The sequence below is a fragment of the Arachis hypogaea genome, chromosome 5 (assembly GCF_003086295.3).
Source record: "Arachis hypogaea cultivar Tifrunner chromosome 5, arahy.Tifrunner.gnm2.J5K5, whole genome shotgun sequence".
NCBI lineage: Eukaryota > Viridiplantae > Streptophyta > Magnoliopsida > Fabales > Fabaceae > Arachis > Arachis hypogaea.
The window spans coordinates 97,001,684-97,025,383 of NC_092040.1; the positions used below are offsets into that span (position 1 = coordinate 97,001,684).

The window sequence follows — 23,700 nt, forward strand, 5'->3', positions numbered from 1 at the left end:
ACCCACTACCATAAAAGAAACCAATGTAACTCTCCTAGCCCTCATACCCAAAACACATTACCCAGAGTTCATAAATCAATTTAGACCCATCGTACTCTGCAATGTGAAATACAAGATAGTTTCTAAAGTTATTGTTCAGAGAATCAAATCCCTCTTGAATGATAGAATATCACCTCACCAATCTAGTTTCATACCGGGACGGAAGATCCATGACAACATCGTCATAGCTAAAGAAGTGATGCATTTGATGAGGAGGCTGAGAGGGAAAAAGGATACACGGCGACAAAAATCGACTTTGAGAAAGCTTATGATAGGATCAATTGGAACTTCATTCAACAAACTCAAAGAAATTGGAATTCCTCACAAACTCAGCAGCATAATAATGGAAGGAGTGAGATCAGTTGATTACAATGTGCTTTGGAATGGGGACAAAACTGAGACCTTTTATCCAACAAGAGGAATAAGACAAGGGGATCCATTATTCGCATACTTCTTCGTCATCTGTATGGATAAACTCTCTCAGTACATTGAACAGGGAGTAAATGAGGAATTTTGGTCTCCGTTTATATTAGAAAAATGGTATTAACATATCTCATTTAATGTTTGTTGACGATTTGTTACTTTTTGTAGAAGCAGCAACTGAACAAATAGAGAACATTAAAGAAACCATATAAATATTTTGCAAAGCAGGGAGCTTGAAAATTAGCACAGCAAAATCTTCTATAATTTTTTTAAAAAATACCGATCCGGCCACCAGAAGAAATATTTTAAATCAGATAGAGTTCAAAGAAAGCAAAACACTTGGAAAATACCTTGGAACTATGTTAAACAACAAGAGGAAGGGAAAGGAAAATTTCAAAACAATGTTAGAAAGAGTGCAAGAAAAATTAAAAGGGTGGAAGAGAAAATGCCTTTCCATAGCTAGGCGGATAACCCTTGCACAATTTGTCACCAGTCCAAGTGTAAAGTTTGATATGCAACATGAAAAATTAAGTCGGTGTGCAATGAAATCGAAAAACTACATAAAAAACTTCGTGTGGGGAGAAACAAACAACAAAAGAGGTCTTCATGCAGTGAATTGGAAAACATTGTGCCTTCCAAATCATGAAGGAGGACTAGGATTCAAAAAGCTAGAACTTATGAATGAGGCTTTTTCGCTAAAGATCATTTGGCAGCTATAAGAACAACCTAATATTCTATGGGCAAAAATTTTTCATTAGAAATACAATAACAGCATCAATAATAGTACCACAACTCAACAAATTACCAGAAAGTTAGATTTTGACCTATGGAAAGAACTAATGAAGACCGGGCCAACTTTTCTGAAGCACTCAATTTCTTTCATTGGAGATGGGCGCTTAACTTTCTTCTAGACAGACAATTGGGTGGAAGGCGGAGGGACTCTGGAAAATTTTGCAACCCATACCAATTTAGACATTCATAGCAAAGTAGGAGAATAGGGAGACGATACTAGAGGATGGAATTTAATCAAATTGAGCAGTGCTTTTCCTGATGATGCAGTGCAAAAAATCATAGCTCAACCACCTCCAAGAAGCAACGGCAAAGAAGACAGGAGGGGCTAGAAGCTATTAGAGGATGACGACTTTTCTATGGCAGCCCTAGCAAATTAGATAACCCCTTCAAAAATCATATGGATAACGATATGGAGCTGGAAGGGTCACCAAAAGGCGAAACTCCTAATATGGAAAGTGATGCATGATCGGGTATTCACAAATCAGAGAAGGAGTAGAATATTTGGGGGAAGCGGAAATTGCCCCTTCTGCGAACACCAAATGGAGAGTGCGATCCATACCTTTGGGGATTGCGTGAAAGCTGCCACTATATAGAATCAACTCATTAACCTGAATGCAATGCAGAGCTTCTTCATGATAAATTAGGACCAATGGCTGGAGCTAAACCTCAGAATTCGATTGAGCAAACATGCAACTCAAGAATTGCTAGACTACTTCATCGTCACTTGCTGGAAGCTATGGGATTGGAGAAACAGAAAAGTTTTGGCTACACTAGGCCACCTACTCCCCACCACGAAATTGAGAAGAAAGTGAAGGAAATTCGAGAGGCTTTTGATAGGAGAATGAAGAAGAGAATTATCAACCAAAAGGAGAAAAGACAAATTAAATAGAATCCACCTCTTCAGGGCTGAATAACTCTAAATATAGATGGGTCTAGACAAAATAACAAAGTTGGATGTGGTGGGATTCTAAGAAACAAAATTCGCAAATGGGTAGGAGGATTCTCATACTACATAAGAGATTGTACAACATACAAATCAGAACTGTGGAGAATAGACCAAGGATTGAAGATTGCTTGGACTTTGGGGCTAAAGAATATTATTGTGGAATGTGATTCTAGAGCAGTCATAGCCATCCTCAACAGCAACAAAAACCTAACAAATCACCCAAATGCACTAATTAGAAACATTCACAATTGGAGAGAAAAGGAGTGGAACATATATTTTGTAAATATCTACAGAGAATGCATCAAATGTGCTAATTGTTTAGCGCGTAAAAATCTATCCTTAGAATTGGGGTTACACTTTAGGGATATACCTCTGATAAACCCCGATTTCATGGTTTATTTTGTACTTAATTTGGAGGATTTTATCACCTTTTTCCACATTTATTCAATAAAATAGCATGGTTTTGTAATTCTCTCTTGAATTGTGCTTAAGTGTAAAAACATGCTTTTTAGGCCTTAAATAGCTAAATTTGACTCACTTTAATTACATCCGATGCCTTGATATGTTGTTGAGTGATTTTAGGTTCATAAGGCAAGTATTGGATGGAAGAAATAAGAGAAAAGTATGCAAAGTGGAAAATGCATGAGGAAACAAGAATTGGAAATGCATCGATGGGTGCGCACGCGAACTAGGCGCGCGCGCGCAAAAGTGAGTTCGCCTCGCCATGCGCACATGGCGCGTACTGGTAGCGCGAAATTGTGATCAATACTTTTCACAACACAAATAATCCCCGGTGATGAATCCAAAAACTTGGTGTTCAATACCATGGCATAAACACAACTTCGCACAACTAACCAGCAAGTGTACTGGGTCGTCCAAGTAATAAACCTTACGCGAGTAAGGGTCGATCCCACAAAGATTGTTGGTATGAAGCAAGCTATGGTCACCTTGTAAATCTTAGTCAGGCAGACTCAAATGGATATGAATGATGATATACGAAAACATAAAGGTAAAGATAGAGATACTTATGTAATTCATTGGTAGGAATTTCAGATAAGCGTATGAAGATGCTTGTCCCTTCCGTCTCTCTGCTTTCCTACTGTCTTCATCCAATCCTTCTTACTCCTTTCCATGGCAAGCTTATGCAAGGGTTTCACTGTTGTCAGTGGCTACCTCCCATCCTCTCAGTGGAAATGTTCAACGCACCCTGTCACGGCACGGCTATCCATCTGTCGGTTCTCAATCAGGCCGGAATAGAATCCAGTGATTCTTTTGCGTCTGTCACTAACGCCCCGCCTTCAGGAGTTTGAAGCTCGTCACAGTCATTCAATCATTGAATCCTACTCAGAATACCACAGACAAGGTTAGACCTTCCGGATTCTCTTGAATGCCGCCATCAGTTCTAGCCTATACCACGAAGACTCTGATCTCACGGAATGGCTGGCTCGGTTGTCAGGCGAGCACTCGGTTGTCAGGCGATCAACCATGCATCGTGTATCAGGAATCCAAGAGATATTCACCCAATCTAAGGTAGAACGGAGGTGGTTGTCAGGCACACGTTCATAGGTGAGAATGATGATGAGTGTCACGGATCATCACATTCATCAAGTTGAAGAACAAGTGATATCTTGGAACAAGAACAAGCGGAATTGAATAGAAGAACAATAGTAATTGCATTAATACTCGAGGTACAGCAGAGCTCCACACCTTAATCTATGGTGTGTAGAAACTCCACCGTTGAAAATACATAAGTGATAGTGTGATCATTGGTTTCGGCCCCAGAGAGGGAACCAGAAGAACCAAGATGATAATACAATAGTAAAAGGTCCTACTTATAGAAAACTAGTAGCCTAGGGTTTACAGAGATGAGTAAATGACATAAAAATCCACTTCCGGGCCCACTTGGTGTATGCTTGGGCTGAGCATTGAAGCATTTTTGTGTAGAGACTCTTCTTGGAGTTAAACGCCAGCTTTTATGCCAGTTTGGGCGTTTAACTCCCATTCTTGTGCCAGTTCCGGCGTTTAACGCTGGAAATTCTGAGGGTGACTTTGAACGCCGGTTTGGGCCATCAAATCTTGGGCAAAGTATGGACTATCATATATTGCTGGAAAGCCCAGGATGTCTACTTTCCAACGCCATTGAGAGCGCGCCAATTGGGCTTCTGTAGCTCCAGAAAATTCGCTTCGAGTGCAGGGAGGTCAGAATCCAACAGCATCTGCAGTCCTTTTTAGTCTCTGAATCAGATTTTTGCTCAGGTCCCTCAATTTCAGCCAGAAAATACCTGAAATCACAGAAAAACACACAAACTCATAGTAAAGTCCAGAAAAGTGAATTTTAACTAAAAACTAATAAAAATATACTAAAAACTAACTAGATCATACTAAAAACATACTAAAAACAATGCCAAAAAGCGTACAAATTATCCGCTCATCACGTACGCGCCGATACTCGCACGTGACTCACTTAAAGGCAAAATGCTGGGGACAATTTTTGAGCAGTCCAAGCCCAATTCCAACCTGTTTCTGAGTGTATTTCATGCAGAATTGAAGCCCAAGCAAGGGGGAGCAATTGATTGTAGCATTAGCATCATGTAGTGTAATTTCTAGAGAGAGAAGCTCCCTCTTCTCTCTAGAATTAGGGTAGATTAGGTTAATTTCATCTTAAATCTAGTTCCGATTTCATGTTCTCATCTTATTTTCTCTACAATTTCATGTTTCTATTCTTGATCCCTCTTAGTTTTCATGTTAATTCCCTTTTTTGCTATCTTTTGTGATGATGAACTCTTGTTGGATTTGAACCTTTTCTTTAATGCAATTTAATGTTGATGCTCTTTTATTGTTGATTTGAGTTGAGATTTTACCTTCCTTGCAATTGGTAGTTGTTAGATTTCACTAATTCTTGCCATTTATTATGCTTTCCTTTTATGCCTTCCAAGTGTTTGACAAAATGCTTGGAAGGATTTTAGAGTAGAATTCTATGCTCTTGGCTTGGGAAGATAATTTAGGAACTCTTGAGTTGCTAATGTCCAAGTGATTGATGATTGGGAGCCATTGACCTTAGATCTCACTAATTGAATTGGTGGAGACCTAGGACTTATGGACTTGGATTGACATAACTCATTTGACTCTCCTTTATTAGTTAGAGGATGACTTAATGGGGTTGATCCTTGCCAATTTTCATGTTGTGGTTAGTGATAAGGATAGAGATCCTTGACCACCAACCCTTGCCAAGGCCCTTTTGTTATTTGAGTTTCCTTACCATTTATTTTTCATGTCTCTTATTCCAAAAAACCCCAAAATATCCCTTCATAGCCAATAATTGACCACTTCATTGCAATCCTCGTGAGACGACTCAGAGTCCAAATACTCCGGTTAATTCTTATTTGGGGTTTGTACATGTGACAACTCAAAATTTTTTATTGGGAGAATTGTTTGTTGGTTTGGAGCTATACTTGCAACGAAGTAGTTCTTATTTCTATAAGAAAGAAATCTAAACTGACACTCAAGGCTCATTATTAACCTCCTCGGGAGGTTGTTCACATCTTTTTTGATGCACAAATCAACTTGGGTTGGTCGTCAGCTCACTTGTTCACTTAAGCAAGTGTTAGGTGTTCGAATCCCGTCTTATGCATACAACAACTCATTGGACAGTGGCAGACCTTTAAATAGAGCTCAGATCCACAACAGATTAGTCTTTGATCTGTCGGATTAGGAGATACTGTGGGCAACAAAAAAAAATATAATGCACAAAAAGAAAATAAATAAATCAAGAATTGTGAAGAAAAAGCTCCATGCTAAAAGGTTTTATCTGTACGGCCACTATGGCAAATTATATATCAAATCGAAGCTCCGGACGTTAGCTTTCCAACACAACTAAAACCGCATCATTTGGACCTCTGTAGCTCAAGTTATGGTCATTTGAGTGTGAAGAGGTCAGGTTGGACAGCTTAGCAATTTCTTCAACTTCTTGTATTCCTTCTACTTTTGCATGCTTCCTTTCCATCCTCTAAGCCATTCTTGCCCTGTAATTCCTGAAATCACTTAACACACATATCAAGGCATTGAATGATAATAAGAGAGGATTCAAATAAAAGAAAATAAAAGCCAAAGAAGCATGTTTTCAATCATAGCACAAAATCAGGAAGGAAAACGTAAACTCATGCAATTAGTATGAATAAGTGTACGAAAGATTTATAAAATCCACTCAATTTAGCACAATATAAACCATAAAATAGTGGCTTATCAACAAGCTGCACATCCCACCATACCAGCTTCTTCAAGAGCTCGCCAACATACTTCTACTGTGTGAGAACTAAACCTCCATCTTTTGTCTTGGTTACTTGGATTCCAAGAAAATAGTGCAGATCTTCCAGGTCTTTGAGAGCAAACTTTGAATTTAGCTACTGTATTACTTCCTTAACACTCTCAGCTGATTCATCAGTTACAATTATGTCATCTACATATAAAAGGATGTAGGTTTTTATATTGGTAGCATTTCGAATGAACACTGCTACATCTAAATTTGTGGCTATAAATTCAAGCTCCTTAAGGCCATTAGCAAGCCTACAGTACCACTCTCTTGGAGCCTATTTCAGCCCATAGAGAGCTTTGATGAGCTTACATACTAGTGAAGGGTCCCCTTGTTCATAGTCTTGGGGATGCTTCATGTACACTTCCTCAACTAGATCACCATGTAGAAAGGTATTGTTTACATCTAACTGCCTGATTATCCATGACTTTGATAGAGCAACTGACAGTAACATTCTTATAGAAGTAGGCTTCACCACTGGGCTACAGGTTTCTAAGAAATCAGAACCTGGTTTTTGAACAAACCCTTGAGCAATTAGTCTTGCTTTATGCTTTTGCAGGGAGCCATCTGCATTATACTTGATTATGAAGACCCATTTGCTTCCAATGGCATCTTTGTTTGGTGGAAGCTTGACTAGCTCCCAGGTATTGTTCTTGATCAAGGCTTCATATTCAAGATCCATTGCTGCCTTCCATTCAGGTACCTTGAGAGCGTGTTTGACACTTCTTGGTTTAACACTTGCCAAGAAGAGTTTTGACTTAACAATTTCAGCTTTGCCTTTGGTTATCATAGGCTGGATGTTTTGTGGAGCTGTTGTGGGGGCAGGTTCAGGTTCACAGCTAGTAAGCACAATTTCAAAGTCATTTATAGGAAAGGGGACTGGTATTGATGATGCTGCTATGGGAGCTTGTGGGCTGGGTGAAGGGTTTAGTGATTGGAGGGTGCTAGTAGTACTGCCATTTACAGGTTTTTGTTGATTTTTTGAAGGCTGGTTTAGGCAGGAGGGAGACTGATGGTGATTGCTTTCAGGTAAGTTTGGTGAGAGCTTTGGTAGTTTTGGAATTGTAGGCAATAATAGTTTATTTACTGAGGGTTCTGGGTTAGCTTTGATAGTGTTTTGGTTATAGAGAAATTGATCTTCGAAGAACACAACATTAGGAGTGACTATGACCTTGCCTTGTTGAGTGAGGCACTTGTACCTTTTATGTACTATTCCATAGCCAATAAAGGTGCAAGGGGACGACATGAAATCTAATTTGTGCTTGTTATATGGTCTTTAATGTGGGAAGCACAGGCAACCAAACACACGCAGGTTTTCATATGAAGGCTTCCTTCCAAATAGCTTTTCTGTCGGGGATACACCATTTAGAACTAGTGTTGGGAGGATATTAATCAGCTTTGCAGCAGTGCAAAAAGCTTCTCCCCAGAACTTGGTAGGCATAGAGGCTCCAGCTAGTAGAGTGAGTCCCATCTCTACAATATGCCTGTGCTTTCTCTCTGCTGATCCATTCTATTGATGGACATGTAGGCAGGAAAACCTATGCAGCACTTCCTTTTCCTGCAGTATCTTTGATAGACTAATGTACTCAACAGCATTATCACTTTGTAACATTTTGAATTTAGTGTTTAATTGCAATTTAACTGTTTGTTGGAAATTTTCAAAAACTGTTTTCAATTGAGCTCTAGATTTGATTAAATAAAGTCAGGTATATTTTAAAAATGCATCAATAAAGTTGACAAAGTACCAGTTTCTATTACTATCTGACATAGGAGCAGGCCCCCAAATGTCTGACTACACAAGTTCTAAAAGGTATTTATACAAGATTTGTGAAGAGGAAAACGGTAAATGATGAGATTTTTCAATGCAACAAGCTAAGCAATTAATTTTCTCAGGTAAGGCAGCAATTTTACAAGCTTTCAGGCCTTTAGAGACAACTAAATGGTTGGCATGGCCTAATCTAGCATGCCACATCACAAATTTGTTCTTGTTTCTTACTGAAGAGGTATAGGTAGCTAGTATTTGTAGGTTGTAAAGATTAGTAAATCTATAAAGACCTTTGTTTATAGTGCGTGGAAGCACCACCTTCCTTGTCTCTTTAGTCTTTATACAACACCTATCATTATGGAATTCAAAGAAAATTTGATTGTCATAGCATAATTGATGCACACTCATTAAATTCTTTGTAATTTCAGGCATACACAACAGTTTTCTCATGTGCAGTAATCTAGAGCTCAAATTAGTCTTAAAACATGAATTTCCAACAAAAGAAATTTGCAAACCTATGCCATTGCCGATTACAATCTCCTCTTTGTCACAGTATTCTTCTTTTTCCATCAGATTTTTTGCATCATGTGTCATGTGATGTGTAGCACCTGAGTCAGGATACCAGCTGGAATCTTGCACTGTTGCTAGTGTTGCAGAAGTTTGCTTCAGGTTGAGACACCTGATTATTGCTGTTATTGTAGACTTCTCTTCCATAATCCTCCTTTTAATATTGATCTTCACTGTATCTGTACCAACAGGTTCTTGCAATGTGTCCAACTTTGTCGCATAATTGACACTGTGGCCTATTACTATTTTCCCTTGCATTGTACATTCTTTGCCCTCTGCTGTATTGACCCCTTCCATTTGAAAATTGTGCATCATTGTTGAACTGTCCACTACCTGTTCTTTCTTGCATCTGACTTCCTTCAGAGTAACTCCTACCTCCTCTAAATGTTCGACCTCCTCTTCCTCTGAAACTGCCTCTGAAGCCTCTCCTAGCTTGATAATTTTGATCATAGTTCCTGAATTGTGCTATATTAGCTTGCATAAACACCTTAGGTTTTCTAAATTTTGCAAGCATGCTTTCATGAGCAAGCAATAGTGCCTCTAATTCTGCCACAGTAATGCTTTTAGATCTAGCTAGTACTGATGTATATACTGAAGAATACTCCTCAGTCAAGCCATGCAAGATTGCATTAACATGATCACTTTCCTTCACTAATTCACCTACTAAGGCCAATGCATCACTTGTACCTTTGATCATTAAGAAATATTTAGTTACAGATCCTCCAATTTGGAGAGTGTTGAGCTTGTTCTTCAACTGCATCACCTTAGCTTTGATCTATGAGGAGAAATGATCTTCCTATCTTTTCCATACTTAATGTGTATACACGCAACCTACCATTTTTGTAGTGAAAAGTTTGCTCATTGAAGCCAATAACCACGACTTAATTAAGGAGTGCATCTTGCCGTTTCCATTGTTGATAATCTGGATTGATTGTTGTGTCTATGCCATTCTCCAAAGCTATGAACTGCTAAGGAATTCCTCTCTCTCTGTGACATGACTTAGCATATCATTTCCTTCTATAGTTGAGATTGCTTGATCCTTCCACCGCAAGAAGTTGTCCTTATCTAGTTTTATGGAGATTGGTGTTGCGACGAAGCTTTGTGCCATTGTTGATTGAACGGCTTGTAGTTACTTGTGGCGTATTGAATCTTGTGAAGCCAATGGCTCTGATACCATAAAAAGTACTAAACTCCAGAGGCAACTTTTAGAAGAAGAGTAAATAGAAAGGAGAGAGTAGAGTTAAGGGTAAATGGAATTTCATTGAACTGAAAAACTTGAGCAGTAAGTTACAGAGAGTGAGAACATTTATAGATAGTTGAAACCTTCTGGTACATAGACTAATTAACTTAGCACTCTGATAACTAGCATCTATTTGTAACTAACTGAGACACACTTCTAAAAGTTTTTGTAAATACAGTTCAACAGAAAGCACAAAAAAAAAAATAACTAAAAAATAGAATAATTAACTGAAATAGAGAGAGGCAGAACTAGTGAGCCTTCCTTGCTGCTAGCTTAACATGACCTCTAACAATAAAAAAAAATACAAGACCAAGTCAAAAGTTACGATTTTAAATAGAATATATATATAGGTGAGAAAAACTTAAAAGAAAAAGTATATAATATCACAGTTTTGGTCTTGGAAGTTAGAGCAAAGTATTAGTCTACTCTTGCATAATAATTCTTTCAAGGAATCCTTATGATTATTGATGTCATTTAGTTTAGTGAAGTCCTTAATAATGTTCAGAACAAAAACTCGTGTATCTTACATTCTCATATTTCAATGATTAAGACCGTATATACAAAGTAATTATCAATTTTATTTAAAAACTTTCGTGTCCTAATATATAGTTCTTTATTTTCAATGGACACTAGCTAGTTAGAGGTCAACTTCTATCACCGTGAAGGAATGGACAATGGAGAGATACAATTCAAATTGCTCACTACGTCATCATTATCAAGTCTTCTCCATTAGGCTGTAGTATTGATAAACCTTGATTGGGACATAGCTTGGGGCAAAAGAAATGATAATACATTATATTTTATTTTTAAAAGATTTGATGATTGGTCTTTGGAAGCTATTGGCTTGCTCCTGTTTTCAAATATAGCCAGTTGGAATTAAGGACACAACGTAACTAATTAAATTAAAAATATTCCCATTTTTTTTTCCATAACCAAAGGCCACGATGCTTTTTGCTTAGTACGTAGTCATAGGTTTATATATATATATATATATATATATATACGTGGACACGTGATCAAGTTGTATACTTCTTCTTATACTATATATGCATGAGATAAAATAAACTTTATTATTAAAATATTATTAGAATCGTTAACAGTTGAAAATGAAGTTAATAATTAATAAATGAATATTTATGAGGGTAGTTGATAATATCCTATATTTATAAAATTTGTAGTTGGGTTACTATATGGTGTTGTGGTATTGGGAATAATGATGATCTATGTGTATGGTTCAGTTATTCCAGAAGCTACATGGAAAGAAATAATGAATGTGAATAAGGAAGGGACATATATTGGAATAGTGGTGCCAAATGCCTTTGAGCTCAAACCTCTTCTTCAATCACCTAGCTTTGTGCCTCATCACAAGTTTCCTAACCTTGATTTTGCCGGTAACATTTTATAAACTCTTGTTAATTATTTGATATTATTATATGAATTTAATTAGTATGCATTGATAGTGTAAAATATTTTATAAAATCATCTAAGTATATCTGTTCTTTTAAATGAATATTTATACGATTATGTAAACTAACATGCATGCATCAAAATTAATTCTACTTGATATTGTTATGTGTGCTTTTTAACTATTTTCTTCCTCTTTCTTGTTCATGCAAAATTAAAAGCTGGTTATTGTTCTTGGGAAGTTGGTCTTTTAATTTTTTCATAAGTAAATCTTTAATCTCGTCACTCGTTCGTCATTAAAAGTAATACCTCAAGATCGAAAAGTAAAGAAAAAATTGTTCATCATCATCAGAGAAATTTGTCTCTAGTTATTTTTTACTGGATAAATTTATTTGCCCTTCACTAATTGATCAAACAAGTGATATATTTGTTCTCTTCATACATGTATGAATTTTATACCATATGACTAACTTGTTATTCTTTTTCGAATGGTGGGAGTCAAATTTATTGTGAGGCACATGTTTTTCTTTTTTCAAATTATATTTTTATTACACATACATTTTTTAACATATTTTGTACGATATGACTAATATTGTATTATATTTATACCTACATAATTTTAGTATTTGAATTAAATAAATTACATTCATATCTAAATATATAAAAGTTAGCCCATTAATAATTACAAATTAGATAAACACTTAATTTTGTTCAATCAAACACTTAACTCTAATAATTTTTATTATTCTAAATTTTTTTTAAAATTATTCATGTCAGACAAATTAGTCTGATTTATCCGTCATTTTGAACGGAGGCTAATTTATCTTATAATAATATTTATTAAATTTAATAATCATCTTATAATAAAATTTATTAATAATTATTTGTTTAATATACATATATTGAAAATCTTAATGAAAGCGGCAAAAAGATCAATTTGTTGAGAACGTTTAAAAATAATAAAAAAATTATTAAAAATAAAAATATTCGATCTAAAATTATTAAAAGTAATTTAAATATTTACTCTTAAGAATTTGTTTGATCTCATTGATTTTTAGGGTGTAGATAATAATAATAATAATAATAATAATAATAATAATAATAATAATAATAATAATAATAATAATAATAATATATAACAATGCAGGAAAACGTTTTCGCATTGGTGAATTGAAAAAGAAGAGGGTTGTAGTTGTTATGTCAGGTTTGAGCATGGTAAGCTTCGGTTTAACTTTTGATTTATATTTCCATTTTTTTTTAATTGTTTGTCTAAGTTTTTTTTTTTCTTCTTATGTAGCTTAATTCCGGGCTTTCAACTCAATTGTTGCTTACTCTCTTCAATGTAGAAGGAGTTCTTCATTATGGAATTGCAGGAAATTTGAATCCAAATCTCCAGATTGGAGATGTTACTATTCCTAAGTATTGGGCCCACACAGGACTTTGGAATTGGCAGGTAGACTTATATTACATACTTGAATAATTATATATATATATATATATATATATATATATATATATATATATATATATATATAATCTCTTAATCCTTTTCCTAATTAATACCTATTCTACTAATTTATCTACAAATAAGTAAATGAGACAAAAAATTAAGATATGTTTAATATTTTTAGAACAAAAAAATTAATCAAGATTTTCCTTGTTTATTAATTAGTAATTAGAGTGATATATCATTATCGTATTTGAAAGTAACTTATAAATAAGTTATTTTGTATTTGGATTTTTATTTTTAAAAATATTTATTTAAAAAAAAGTGATAAAAAGTTTTTTATTTGATAAATAAGTTAATCATCGCATGGTAAATAAATTGATCTAAAAGCTTATTATCACAATATTTTTTCTTTATAAAATTTAGTAGGGACTCTATTTATTATCCATAACACAATCAATTTAGTCCTAGTTAGTTGTATGTTACTAGTCACCATTATTCAATAGTCAGAGCAATAGAAAAGTTCTAAACTTAGAACTGAAAGCCATGTAAACCAGCCAAAACTATAGTTTATAGTGTAATAAATGAGAATTCTTGGGACAAGTAATTTTTAGTATTTTTTTTATTATTTAGTTAACATAAATATTAAATTATTTTTAACATTATTCATAATAAATTTGATGTGACTACTAATCTACTATGATATAAGTGAGCAGAGGTTTGGAGATGGTCCTAATGATGAACTTGCTTTGGAAGTCAATGGTGATTACAGTAGAAAATATGGTTATCTTAAATTTTCCAATTACAATAACTACACAAAAGATTCCAATTATTCTAAGCCAGTGAGGAATCTCCTAAACAATGTATGGTATCAAGCAGAGGAAATTTTCCCAGTGAATGGTGTTCCTGAAGTTAGGCAGCATGCTTTCTGGGTTCCAGTTCACAAGAAATACTATCAAATCGCAAAGCAGCTTAAGGTAAAATATAATTTCAAACCCAATTTCCCCTTGTAAGAAAATGTAGAACTTTTTTTGGTTAAATTATTCTAGACATGCCTATAATTTTATTTAATTTTTAGTTAGGTATTTTTAGTTTAAAAGTGTGTAATGATGTCTTTGTATTATATACATATTTTTTAACCTAATCTCTATAGTGCAAATTATTAGAGTATTATTAGAATTGTTAGTAGTTAGAAATATGGCGGTTGATAATTCTAGGTTTATCTATGATAGTTAGTTATGTCTCTATAAATGACTTTGTATTGTCTTATTATTATGAATATACAATTCATTTTCTTAGTCCCTTCTCATGAGTTCTAACATAAACATTGCTAATCATATTTATATAGATTAAAAATTTTGTATTCAAAACCTCTGTATTGGATGATAAATTTGTAGGTTTTCTAAAAAAATATGTACCATATAGAATTTAAATTAGAAAGACTTTTTTAAAAAATGTTTGTATAATGTTAAGATAGTTAGAAATAATTAAAGTTATAGGAATTTGATTGAAAAATTCTACACAATATAAAATTTAATCACAAGATTTTAAATTAATAGAATGTAATTAAAAATTTATTGAGATAACAACTATCTCAAAAACAGTTAATTAAATCTGATTACTGATATATCAACCTAACTATAGGCCTAAATTTATTATTATAGAACCCAAAAAAAAAAAAAAACTAAACTTTTCCTCAAATTTTAATCTCTAATTTTGTGTAACTGATTGCTTTGTTTATGATTCACTACAGAATGTTAAATTGAGTGGCTGTGTGAACACTACAACATGCTTGCCAAGAAATCCAAGTGTGGTGAGAGTGAAGAAAGGGATTACTGCCAATGTGTTTGTTGACAACCAAGCTTATAGAGAATTCTTGAACTCCAAATTTGGTGCCACCCCAGTGGACATGGAAACCGCCGCAGTTGCTTTAGTTTGTTTTCAGCAGAGAATACCTTTCATTGCCATTAGAGCACTATCCGATTTAGCTGGTGGCGGTTCTGCATTGTCCAATGAAGCAGCTTTGTTCACCTCTTTAGCTTCCCAAAATGCATTTGATGTTCTTCTCTCATTCATCTCCCTATTGAAAATTAATTCTTAGCTTTGCCTTCCTTTGTTTTTTTTAATTGTTGAATTAGCTTTTCAATTAATCAAAAAGTGTAACCCCTAGTTATTCTCAACGGTTATGGGAATTTTACTATATTATTGTTTAACTTTCTCTTAATAATCTAAAATCAAATCACTCTTGTTTAACTTGCTGGTGAAGGGAATTGTTTGGTTCTTTATAATAATAATAAGAACAATATATGGTGATTAATTACTTTCTTTCCTTTAAATATTTCTGAATTAAAAAATTAAATAAATATCTAAATTAACCTTCAAAAAATTTTAGATCTAACATTTAGATTCTTATATCTTTTAAAAATCTTCAAAAATTACTCTCGTCGAACATATTAATTCCATTATTATTTTAAAAATGGACTAATTTATCTTATAATAATATTTTTGAGACATAATTATTTTATAGTAGAATCTATTAAGATTGTATTTATCTAACACATATATTAAAAATTTAATTAAATGAACAAATTTTCATACAAAAATATAATTATCAAACATTTTTAGAAAATAAAAATGTATTCGATTTAAAATTTTATGAAAAGTAATTTCGAGGTTTTCTCTAAACAATCTGACTAGAGGGTGCAAATGGTCATTTCACATTGCCGTCCAAACCATTTCGCGCCTTCAAATACCATCAGAATATTACTGAGTGTACTATACTCAACTGAAATCTTAACCGTTATTTCCGTTAGAACCGTCCTCCGCCGCTATGACTACAGCCGTCACGGCCGCCGAGATTCTCCGCCACACCACCGCCTTCCTCTCCGACGTCATTTCCAACCGCGATCTCCGCCACCGCCTAATCTCCATCCTCCACCGAGACACCACCACCGCCGCAATCTCCGACGAATCTGCCGCAAAACTCGCCGCGGATACTCTTGAAACCGCGATCATGCTCTCCAACTTCGCCTCCCGCTCCTGCTCCCTTTCCCTTGCTGAGAAGCTCCTCCTCCCTCTGTCCGACCACCCGCTTCCTTTCTTCCTCCTCTCACTTGTCCACACCCTCCACAACCGCCACCTCGATGCCGCTGTTTCTCTCCTCCGTTTCTTCCGTTCTAACCCTTCCCTCGCCCGATCGGAGATCGCACCGGTCCTCTACGACCGTCTTTTCTCGCTACAGCTACTCTCCGTGTTCCGGTGGCTGCTGGAACGGAGAGCGCAGATCCTCTCATCATCTTCAGTTTCGGAAGACGCTACTCACTCGCTGTCGAAGGTGAGCGAGGAGCAGGCGTCGAAACTGAGGGAGCTGGAGAGAGAGTACGAGGAGATTCTCGATGAGAATTGCAGGGCTGTTGCGGCGCGTTTCGAAGAGGTTTTGGCCAGTGAAAATGCGTCCATTAGTCCACCATTGCTGGCGAGGAAGAGCTCCGGGGAAGCCGGCGGGGCGGAGAACAATGTGGAGGTGGAGGAGGACGAGGAGGAGCAGTTAGTGATGGAGGAAACAGAAATGATTGCGTTGAAGAGCGGACACTACGATAATGTAAGGATTAATATGCTAATTTTTTTATGACCAACAGATTAATTAAACTGAGACTTCTTTAACATTGAAGGTTTAGAATTTGATCATAATTTTTTTGAGAGAAGCCAAATTAAACCATTCACTGCTCTATAAACAAGAGACAATTAGGATTCTCTTGAATTTGGTTGATGAGTTTTGAACGATCATTATGTCACTGTTGTAGCCAATATGGAGCGAAAGGGAAGAAGCCTCCATTGAGTTTTTGAGCAGTGGTTCTTGCAGCAATTCCTCCTACGCACCATTTTATCCACGAAGAGTCTCTCCCACAATCCTCAAACCCCAAAACTCTTCACAAAACTTGGCATCACTCGCTGATGAAACCGAGTCTTCATTGGTTGACAAGAGTTTGACTAGTTCCTCCTCAGAATCAGAAGCAGAAAGAGAGATCACTAGTACTTCATGTTCGAAAAGGACCCCGAATCTGGTTAGAACCGGAAACAAATCCTTGAGTACTCCCAAAATCCTTAAACCACAAAAATCTGCAAAATGTTTGAAACCACCACCCTATTTAACAAACTTAGCTGATGAAGCAGAATCTTTGGATAAGAATTTACCTTGTTCATACTCCGAATCTGAAGCAGAAAGTGAGGTAGTGGGGACTAAATTTCTTATATATGATAGCCATTTTAGACTTTTAGTGCTATAAGCTGCTGAACTGGTGAAATTTTGTCCCTGTAGGAAAAGGACGAAAAGATATCACTACTGGAGCCTCAGAAATTCCAAACCCCAAAACAAACAAAAAATATTTGTTCAGGATCCATGTGGTATGTCATGCTTAATTGTTTCTGCATTTTCTAATTAAAAAAAATTATGGCTATATATACATGTACCTTAATATTCACCTAAAAAGTTTCATTTTCTAAGCTTGCATTTCTCCTGTTTTTAGTTCTCCAGATTATAACATGGAAGACGAACATGTGCCTCCAGAGGACTTTGTCTGTCCATTAACAAGTAACCTATTTGATGATCCTGTGACCCTTGAGACAGGACACACATTTGAACGCCATGCTATTGAAGAATGGCTTAAAAGGGGAAACTTAACTTGTCCCATCACTCGCAAGAAGCTGCGAAAGACTCGCTTACCGAAAACAAATCTCGTGCTCAAACAAATAATCTCAAGCTGGAAAGAACAAAATCTCAATTCAGTAGTCGAAATGCCATGTGACAGTCCACATGGAGATACCGAGCTGAAAGTGGAGTGTTCAACTTCTCCTAACAGTGTCATATCAGAGGCGACGCTTGACGGAATGATGAGCGAGTTGCGCAATGCAATCAACAAACTGTATATGTCAGAGGTGCTTGCGGAATCTGAAATGGCTGTGCTTCAAATTGAGAAGATTTGGAGAGAACTGAACCTAATAGTTGTTGATATCCATAGTATGCTATCAAAACCTGCTATCATCAATGGATTCATGGGGGTGCTTCTTAAGTCTTTTGATCCAAAGGTGCTGCAAACAGCAGTTTTCTTGTTAACTGAGATGGGTTGCGTAGACAGTAATGTAATTCAGACGCTTAGCCATGTTGACACTGATGTAGAATGGATCAAGACTCTTTTCAAGAAAGGTGTAAAAGAGGCTGTGGTGTTAATGTATCTTCTGAAACCTTCCACTATCATTCTTTCAGATATGGCAACAGTGGAGGCTCTCATTGCAGTTGTAAATATGAAAGAGGAAGAATTTCTAGAGATGTGTTTGAGTCCCAAAACGGCTGCAGTGCTTTTACTTGCGCAGGTTGTTGGAAGCAGTGAAGAGAGCATTGCATCTTCAGTTGCACAGGCTGTGTTATCCGAAAGAGAAATTGAAGCTATAGTTGGCAGTTTGGGAGCAGAATGGGCAGAGGAGAGGGTTGCTGCGGTTGAGATCTTGTTAAAATGCATGCAAGAAGATGGTACTTGCAGGAATATCATTGCTGATAAGGCACAATTATCTACCTTTTTGGAAAGCCTTGTAGGTGCAACTGAGGGAGAACTTTTCAAGATAGTTAAATTTTTATCTGAGTTGGTAAAACTGAATAGGTAAGTTTACATTTTACAAACATGAATTAAGCTGTATTGTTTATGATTGGGGTTTGATTCTCTCGTATATGGTTCTGTCCAGGAGAACATTCAATGAACAAATCCTTCACATTATAAAGGAAGAAGGTCCTTTAAGCACAATGCACACTCTCCTCATTTCTCTGCAGACAGCTCATCAATTCCATTTTCCAGTAGTGGCTGGCCTCTTACTCCAACTTGATCTTCTGGTTTGAATCTGTCTCTTACTGCCTGATCCTGACTATATCCTCTTTGATCCCTTCATCTTTGTGCAAGTCACTTTAGAGTTCACTAACTTATAGACTTATTGATAGGAAAAAAATTGGATGTTTTCTGGGATACAATTCTCTGAATGATTGCCTCTAGGTCCGAAATGCTGAATTTGTTAGATAAACCATAAAAATTGAATGTTTTCTGGGATACAATTTCTGAATGATTGCCTCTAGGTCCGAAATGCTCTGAATTCGTTAATAAACCATAAAAATGGAATTTCATCGCAATATGTAAGATGAGGCTCTCCAAGGCCTAAACATGCTCATGTGAGGGGGTATAATAGATATAAAACCTTTTGGGAGAGATGGTTTTGTGATAGATATTTTATTGATAATAGAGAGTTAATATTCACTTCTTGCTCATGGCATTTGCAGGTGGAGCAAACAAAGATGAGCATATACTCTGAGGAGGCAATAGATACTCTTATCTCATGCTTGAGAAAGACTGATTACCCTGCTGTCCAATTAGAAGCTGCCAAGATAATTGCGTCACTGCAAGGGAGATTCAACTATGCCGGAAAGTCTCTTAGCCGAGAAGTCCTTCTTGAACGTGCTGGTCTTGACAGAAGCTACAACAATTTTCTACAGATGGACCAGATCAGCAACTTCAACGAAGGAATTGAAGCATCTATGGTAATGTACAGTTCCAAAGAAACCGTGTTTCTGAATTAATGATAAGAAATGCTATAAGCCTAATTAACCATTATCAACAGAAAGAAGAGAATGCAGCTGAGGACTGGGAAAGAAAAGCTGCATCAGTTCTAGTTAGCCATGACTGTGGTTTACTTTTTGAGGCTTTAGCAGATGGCTTGAAGAGCCAAAATGAAGAACTACGCTCTGCATGCTTTATATCAGCTACATGGCTCATATATATGATCACCATTCTACCAGATACTGGAATACAAGGGGCAGCACGAGTCTTCTTTCTCAAACACTTCATATTCATATTGAAATCTGCCGAGGACACTGAAGACAGAATCCTTGCCATGCTTGCTCTTAAGAGCTTTCTTCATTTTGATGGTAATTCTTGTATATGTTATTTTTGCCTTCTGAATTACTTAATTATTCAAAAAATTACAGTATAAAGCTGTCTCTGTATATATATAAGCCTTCCAGTTCCAGCAGAATAATTTTCTCTATCTGTTTTGAAATAAATACTCGAATGCTGGATGTCATTGGTTTAAAGTTTAGGAAATGATTACTGTGCTTCTTTTGAATTTCAGATGGCTTACGTGATCTTACTTCCTATGCGAAGGATATCCTCAAAGCACTGAGAGAATTAGAGGGGTTCTCTCCCATGGCATCAGAAATTATGAAGGTTTTGGTTGAAGAACCTGAATCTAAAGCAGTAAGTTCAATTTGTGCTTGAACCATTTTTAAGATACAGGAATAGAAAATCACACACTTTAACGTCCTTGATTGGAACAGGACATCTGGATTCATAAAGAGGTAACTAAAATAGATTGCAGTGGGAATGGAGAAGTTCTTTCTATCATTTGCTTTGAAGATAAAATCTTTTCAGGGCATTCAGATGGAACTATTAAGGTACTTAAGAGATAAAAGATTGTTCTTGTCTTCTTAATTCTACCGAGTTGGAACAATAGTTGAGTTGTCTCTTTGTGGTCTCACGAGATCATGAGTTCAAATCCTGAAATAAGCCACTGATATAATTATTAGATTAGGTGCCTACATTTTACCTTTGGGTGTGGTCTTTTCCCGAATCTTGTGTTAATGTAGGATGTTTATGCACCAAATTGCCCTTTAATATTTATTGTGCATGTTTGAAGGTGTGGAAAGTAAAGGAAAGCATAGTCGATCTCTTGCAAGAGATTAAAAGGCATACGAAGGATGTTACAAGCTTGGCAATTTCGGAATCTGGCGACAGATTATACAGCGGTTCACTTGATAGAACTGTAAAGGTAATATATTTTAATTTGCAGCAGTAAGTAACTAATTTCAATGACATGCAACATGCTTATGTAATATGTATGTGATTTCTTGAATATCAGGTCTGGTCCATTGAAATGGCTGCAATACATCATGTACAAGAACATGATATGAAGGACCACATTCATAATTTAGTTGTGACCAATAGTATGTGTTGCTTCAGTCCTCATGGAAGTGGCATCAAGGTACTCAATTAATCATTTGTTTACTCAGCGATGACAAAGTGGTTAATATGTGAGATATGCCATATCCCAAGATAAATGTAACTGATAAATAAATATCATGCTTGACACGTTTGTCGGATCTGCAATTTGTACTACTCCCTCTGGTGTACAATATCCATGACTTAAGTAGATAAACTTTTGTCTAATTTTGGAACAGATTTAGATACTTCACCCAAATAATGGAAATTCTTTGCATGTAGCCCTTCCTCTCATACTAATAGAATCATCACTGTTATGCACTAAACTACTTTATTTGCAATTTCTTCAGGTTAAGTCATGGAATGGAGAATCTAAGTTGTTAAATTCTAATAAACATGCAAAGTGCTTGGCTCTTGTTCAGGGGAAATTATACTGTGGATGCCATGATAGCAGCATTCAGGTATGAAACTATCAACAGTAGTTATGAATTTTGTGCAAGTCCATTGTGATTCTATTTCAACAGGACATTGTTATATTTCAGGAGATCGATTTAGCCACAGGAAAACTCATCAGCATTCAAAGTGGTTCCAAAAAGTTACTTGGGAAAGCAAATCCTATTCATGCACTGAAACTTCATGGTGAATTCATATACGCTACTAGCTCTTCCTTTGATGGATCTGTCATAAAGGTATTCTTTGATTTTTCAATATAGCACATTAAATATCAACCATCTCATTAACGTTTTTTTTTTTAATTCTCCTTATAAACATTATGGTTTTGTGTGTGCAACAAATTTTTGGATGTTCATATGTTAATATAATTACAACGAAAAAGAAAATAATTTCTTAAGATTCAAGTAGTTTATTATTAATTTAAACTCTTATTTAAAATGATATTTGATTTTATGATTTATGAACACAATTCACATGATACCCCAAAAATACAGAAGAATTTCTCCTTGAATAATGACTCCATAGAAACATGGTGAATATATTATATATGTAGCATAGAAGATGCTTTGACTAGTTGATCTATGTGTTTTTCACATCTGATAAAATGTTAATTTCTAAAACAAATATATGTACAGATATGGAACACATCCAATAATAATCGTATACATATGGTTGGATCATTGCAAACTTCATTGGAAGTGCGAGCTATGGCAGTAAGCTCAGAACTAATTTATTTGGGGTGTAAGGGAGGAGCTGTGGAAATCTGGGATAGAAAGAAATACAATAGAATTAACACATTGCACACCGGATCCAATTATAGGGTTGTTTGCATGGCTTTGAATAGCACTGAGGATATTTTGGTAATTGGAACCTCGGACGGTCAAATTCAGGTAATGCTGCCGGCTGCCCTTTTTCAATAAAAACTCTAGTTTGAAAAAATTAATTTTTTTTTGTTCATATATAAAGTTAGCATATCAAAGCTTCCAATAACTGCCACAACAGTTTTTGAAATTACATATAAGCAATCATTTCTATAGAAGGATTGACTACTACTAGTAAATTTAATCCAATTATCACCATGATTTTGGTTAACTAAACATTTTTCTTTTCTTTTCTTTTTTTCTTTCATGCTACTCCCCCGTTTAAGACTTACAATACAAGTACTAATAAATTAATCTCTGGTAATTCCGCAGGCATGGGGTGTCAAGTAAAGAAGCTAAGGCTCGAAGTTTTGTTAGAGAAGGCAACATAAATTTGAGTTAATATTTAAAGTGGTTCTTAAATTTGTAGTTAAACTTTAATGTTGTCTCTAAATTTAAAATTGTCTAAATTTATTCCTAAATTTAACAACGATCGTTTAGACAGAAATCACACTGAAAGTCATGCTAGATCAGTAAAACGTTATTATTTTATTTTTGGCACTTAAATAGAACATAAATGACGTCGTTTAGAGTATTTTGAGAAATTTTAGTATGTTTGAGGGTAGAAAGCCCTCAAGATACTCTAAACAATGTTGTTTCTGTTCTATTTAAAAACAAAAAATGTAATGATGATATTTTATCCGTTCAGTGTAATTTCTATCTAACTACGTCATTATTTTATCGGCAAAAAATACTTTAAGGATGACTATTGTTAAGTTTAGAAACAAATTTGAGACGATTTTAAATTTAAAAACAATATTAAAACTCGACTGTAAATTTAAAAATCACTTTGAGAATTAACTCTATAAATCTAGCTTAAATGTGAAATGAAATACATTTAACATTATGAAGGCTTTCTATTGGAATATCCTTCATTACAATCGTATATGACTGAAAAATTATATTTTGGTCCAATTTCTTGAAAAATATGTGCTGTAACGAATCGGTCCAAATCAAAAGCGTTTTTAAGATGTAGTGAAATTAATTAAGCGAATTAAGAATTTAAATTAAATTAGATTATTTCATAAAAAAAGAGAAAAAATTATATGGTGATCTTTTCTACTCTTGAGATGTCAACTAATATAAAATACACATTAGTGAAAACGATTGAAACGAAGAAAATATACCGTAAAAAAGGTTACAAAGACAATATTTTTAAAATAAATGGTCAAATTAATTTCTAAAAAATTATCTATTTTTTAAATTAGCTCTTAAAAAAATTTTTTAATCAAATTTATTTTTTAAAAATTTTAAATTAATTTTATTAGTCTTTTCGTTTTTTTTATTGTTAAGGGTGTCAAAGTTTATTGATGTTATAGGTTAATTAACATCACAACATACCTAATAGTTCTAATTTATTAT

At 35.1% G+C, this 23,700-nt stretch overlaps 3 protein-coding genes across 4 annotated transcripts; 2 read left to right on the plus strand and 1 right to left on the minus strand.

Moving 5' to 3' along the window:
* Positions 1–8,998: 8,998 nt before the first annotated feature.
* On the minus strand, positions 8,999–9,601 carry LOC112803817 (uncharacterized). Its single transcript, XM_025847275.1, has one exon. The coding sequence runs from the start codon at positions 9,599–9,601 to the stop codon at positions 8,999–9,001; it is 603 nt and encodes a 200-aa protein (XP_025703060.1).
* Positions 9,602–10,972: 1,371 nt separating this feature from the next.
* Positions 10,973–15,185, plus strand: LOC112802119 (bark storage protein A). Its single transcript, XM_025845170.3, has 5 exons — positions 10,973–11,472; positions 12,633–12,700; positions 12,783–12,938; positions 13,649–13,909; positions 14,686–15,185. The coding sequence occupies exons 1-5, from the start codon at positions 11,295–11,297 to the stop codon at positions 15,031–15,033; spliced, it is 1,011 nt and encodes a 336-aa protein (XP_025700955.1). The 5' UTR covers positions 10,973–11,294; the 3' UTR covers positions 15,034–15,185.
* A 452-nt stretch (positions 15,186–15,637) lies between these two features.
* LOC112802120 (putative E3 ubiquitin-protein ligase LIN-1) lies at positions 15,638–23,253 on the plus strand. 2 transcript variants are annotated; one of them, XM_025845171.3, is made up of 15 exons: positions 15,639–16,533; positions 16,736–17,161; positions 17,251–17,336; positions 17,459–18,586; positions 18,669–18,813; positions 19,252–19,509; positions 19,590–19,896; positions 20,100–20,224; positions 20,305–20,421; positions 20,664–20,795; positions 20,886–21,008; positions 21,316–21,426; positions 21,508–21,654; positions 22,054–22,308; positions 22,612–23,253. In XM_025845171.3, exons 1-15 carry the CDS (start codon positions 15,763–15,765, stop codon positions 22,627–22,629), a joined length of 4,149 nt encoding a protein of 1,382 aa, XP_025700956.1. In that variant the 5' UTR covers positions 15,639–15,762; the 3' UTR covers positions 22,630–23,253. The 2 variants fall into 2 exon arrangements, with proteins under 2 accessions (XP_025700957.1, XP_025700956.1); XM_025845172.3 differs by lacking the exon at positions 16,736–17,161 and having other exon boundaries at positions 15,638–16,533.
* The last annotated feature ends 447 nt before the right edge of the window (positions 23,254–23,700 follow it).

Excerpts from the sequence above, each read along its gene's own strand:
- LOC112802119 (XM_025845170.3), top strand. The coding sequence starts at position 11,295 with ATGATGATCTATGTGTATGGTTCAGTTATTCCAGAAGCTACATGGAAA. Across the intron at positions 12,701-12,782 it reads TTATGTCAGGTTTGAGCATG|CTTAATTCCGGGCTTTCAAC; the intron begins GTAAGCTTCGGT and ends CTTCTTATGTAG. Across the intron at positions 12,939-13,648 it reads CAGGACTTTGGAATTGGCAG|AGGTTTGGAGATGGTCCTAA; the intron begins GTAGACTTATAT and ends ATAAGTGAGCAG.
- LOC112803817 (XM_025847275.1), bottom strand. The coding sequence starts at position 9,601 with ATGCAGTTGAAGAACAAGCTCAACACTCTCCAAATTGGAGGATCTGTA.
- LOC112802120 (XM_025845171.3), top strand. The coding sequence starts at position 15,763 with ATGACTACAGCCGTCACGGCCGCCGAGATTCTCCGCCACACCACCGCC. Across the intron at positions 18,814-19,251 it reads TACTCCAACTTGATCTTCTG|GTGGAGCAAACAAAGATGAG; the intron begins GTTTGAATCTGT and ends TGGCATTTGCAG. Across the intron at positions 19,510-19,589 it reads AAGGAATTGAAGCATCTATG|AAAGAAGAGAATGCAGCTGA; the intron begins GTAATGTACAGT and ends CATTATCAACAG.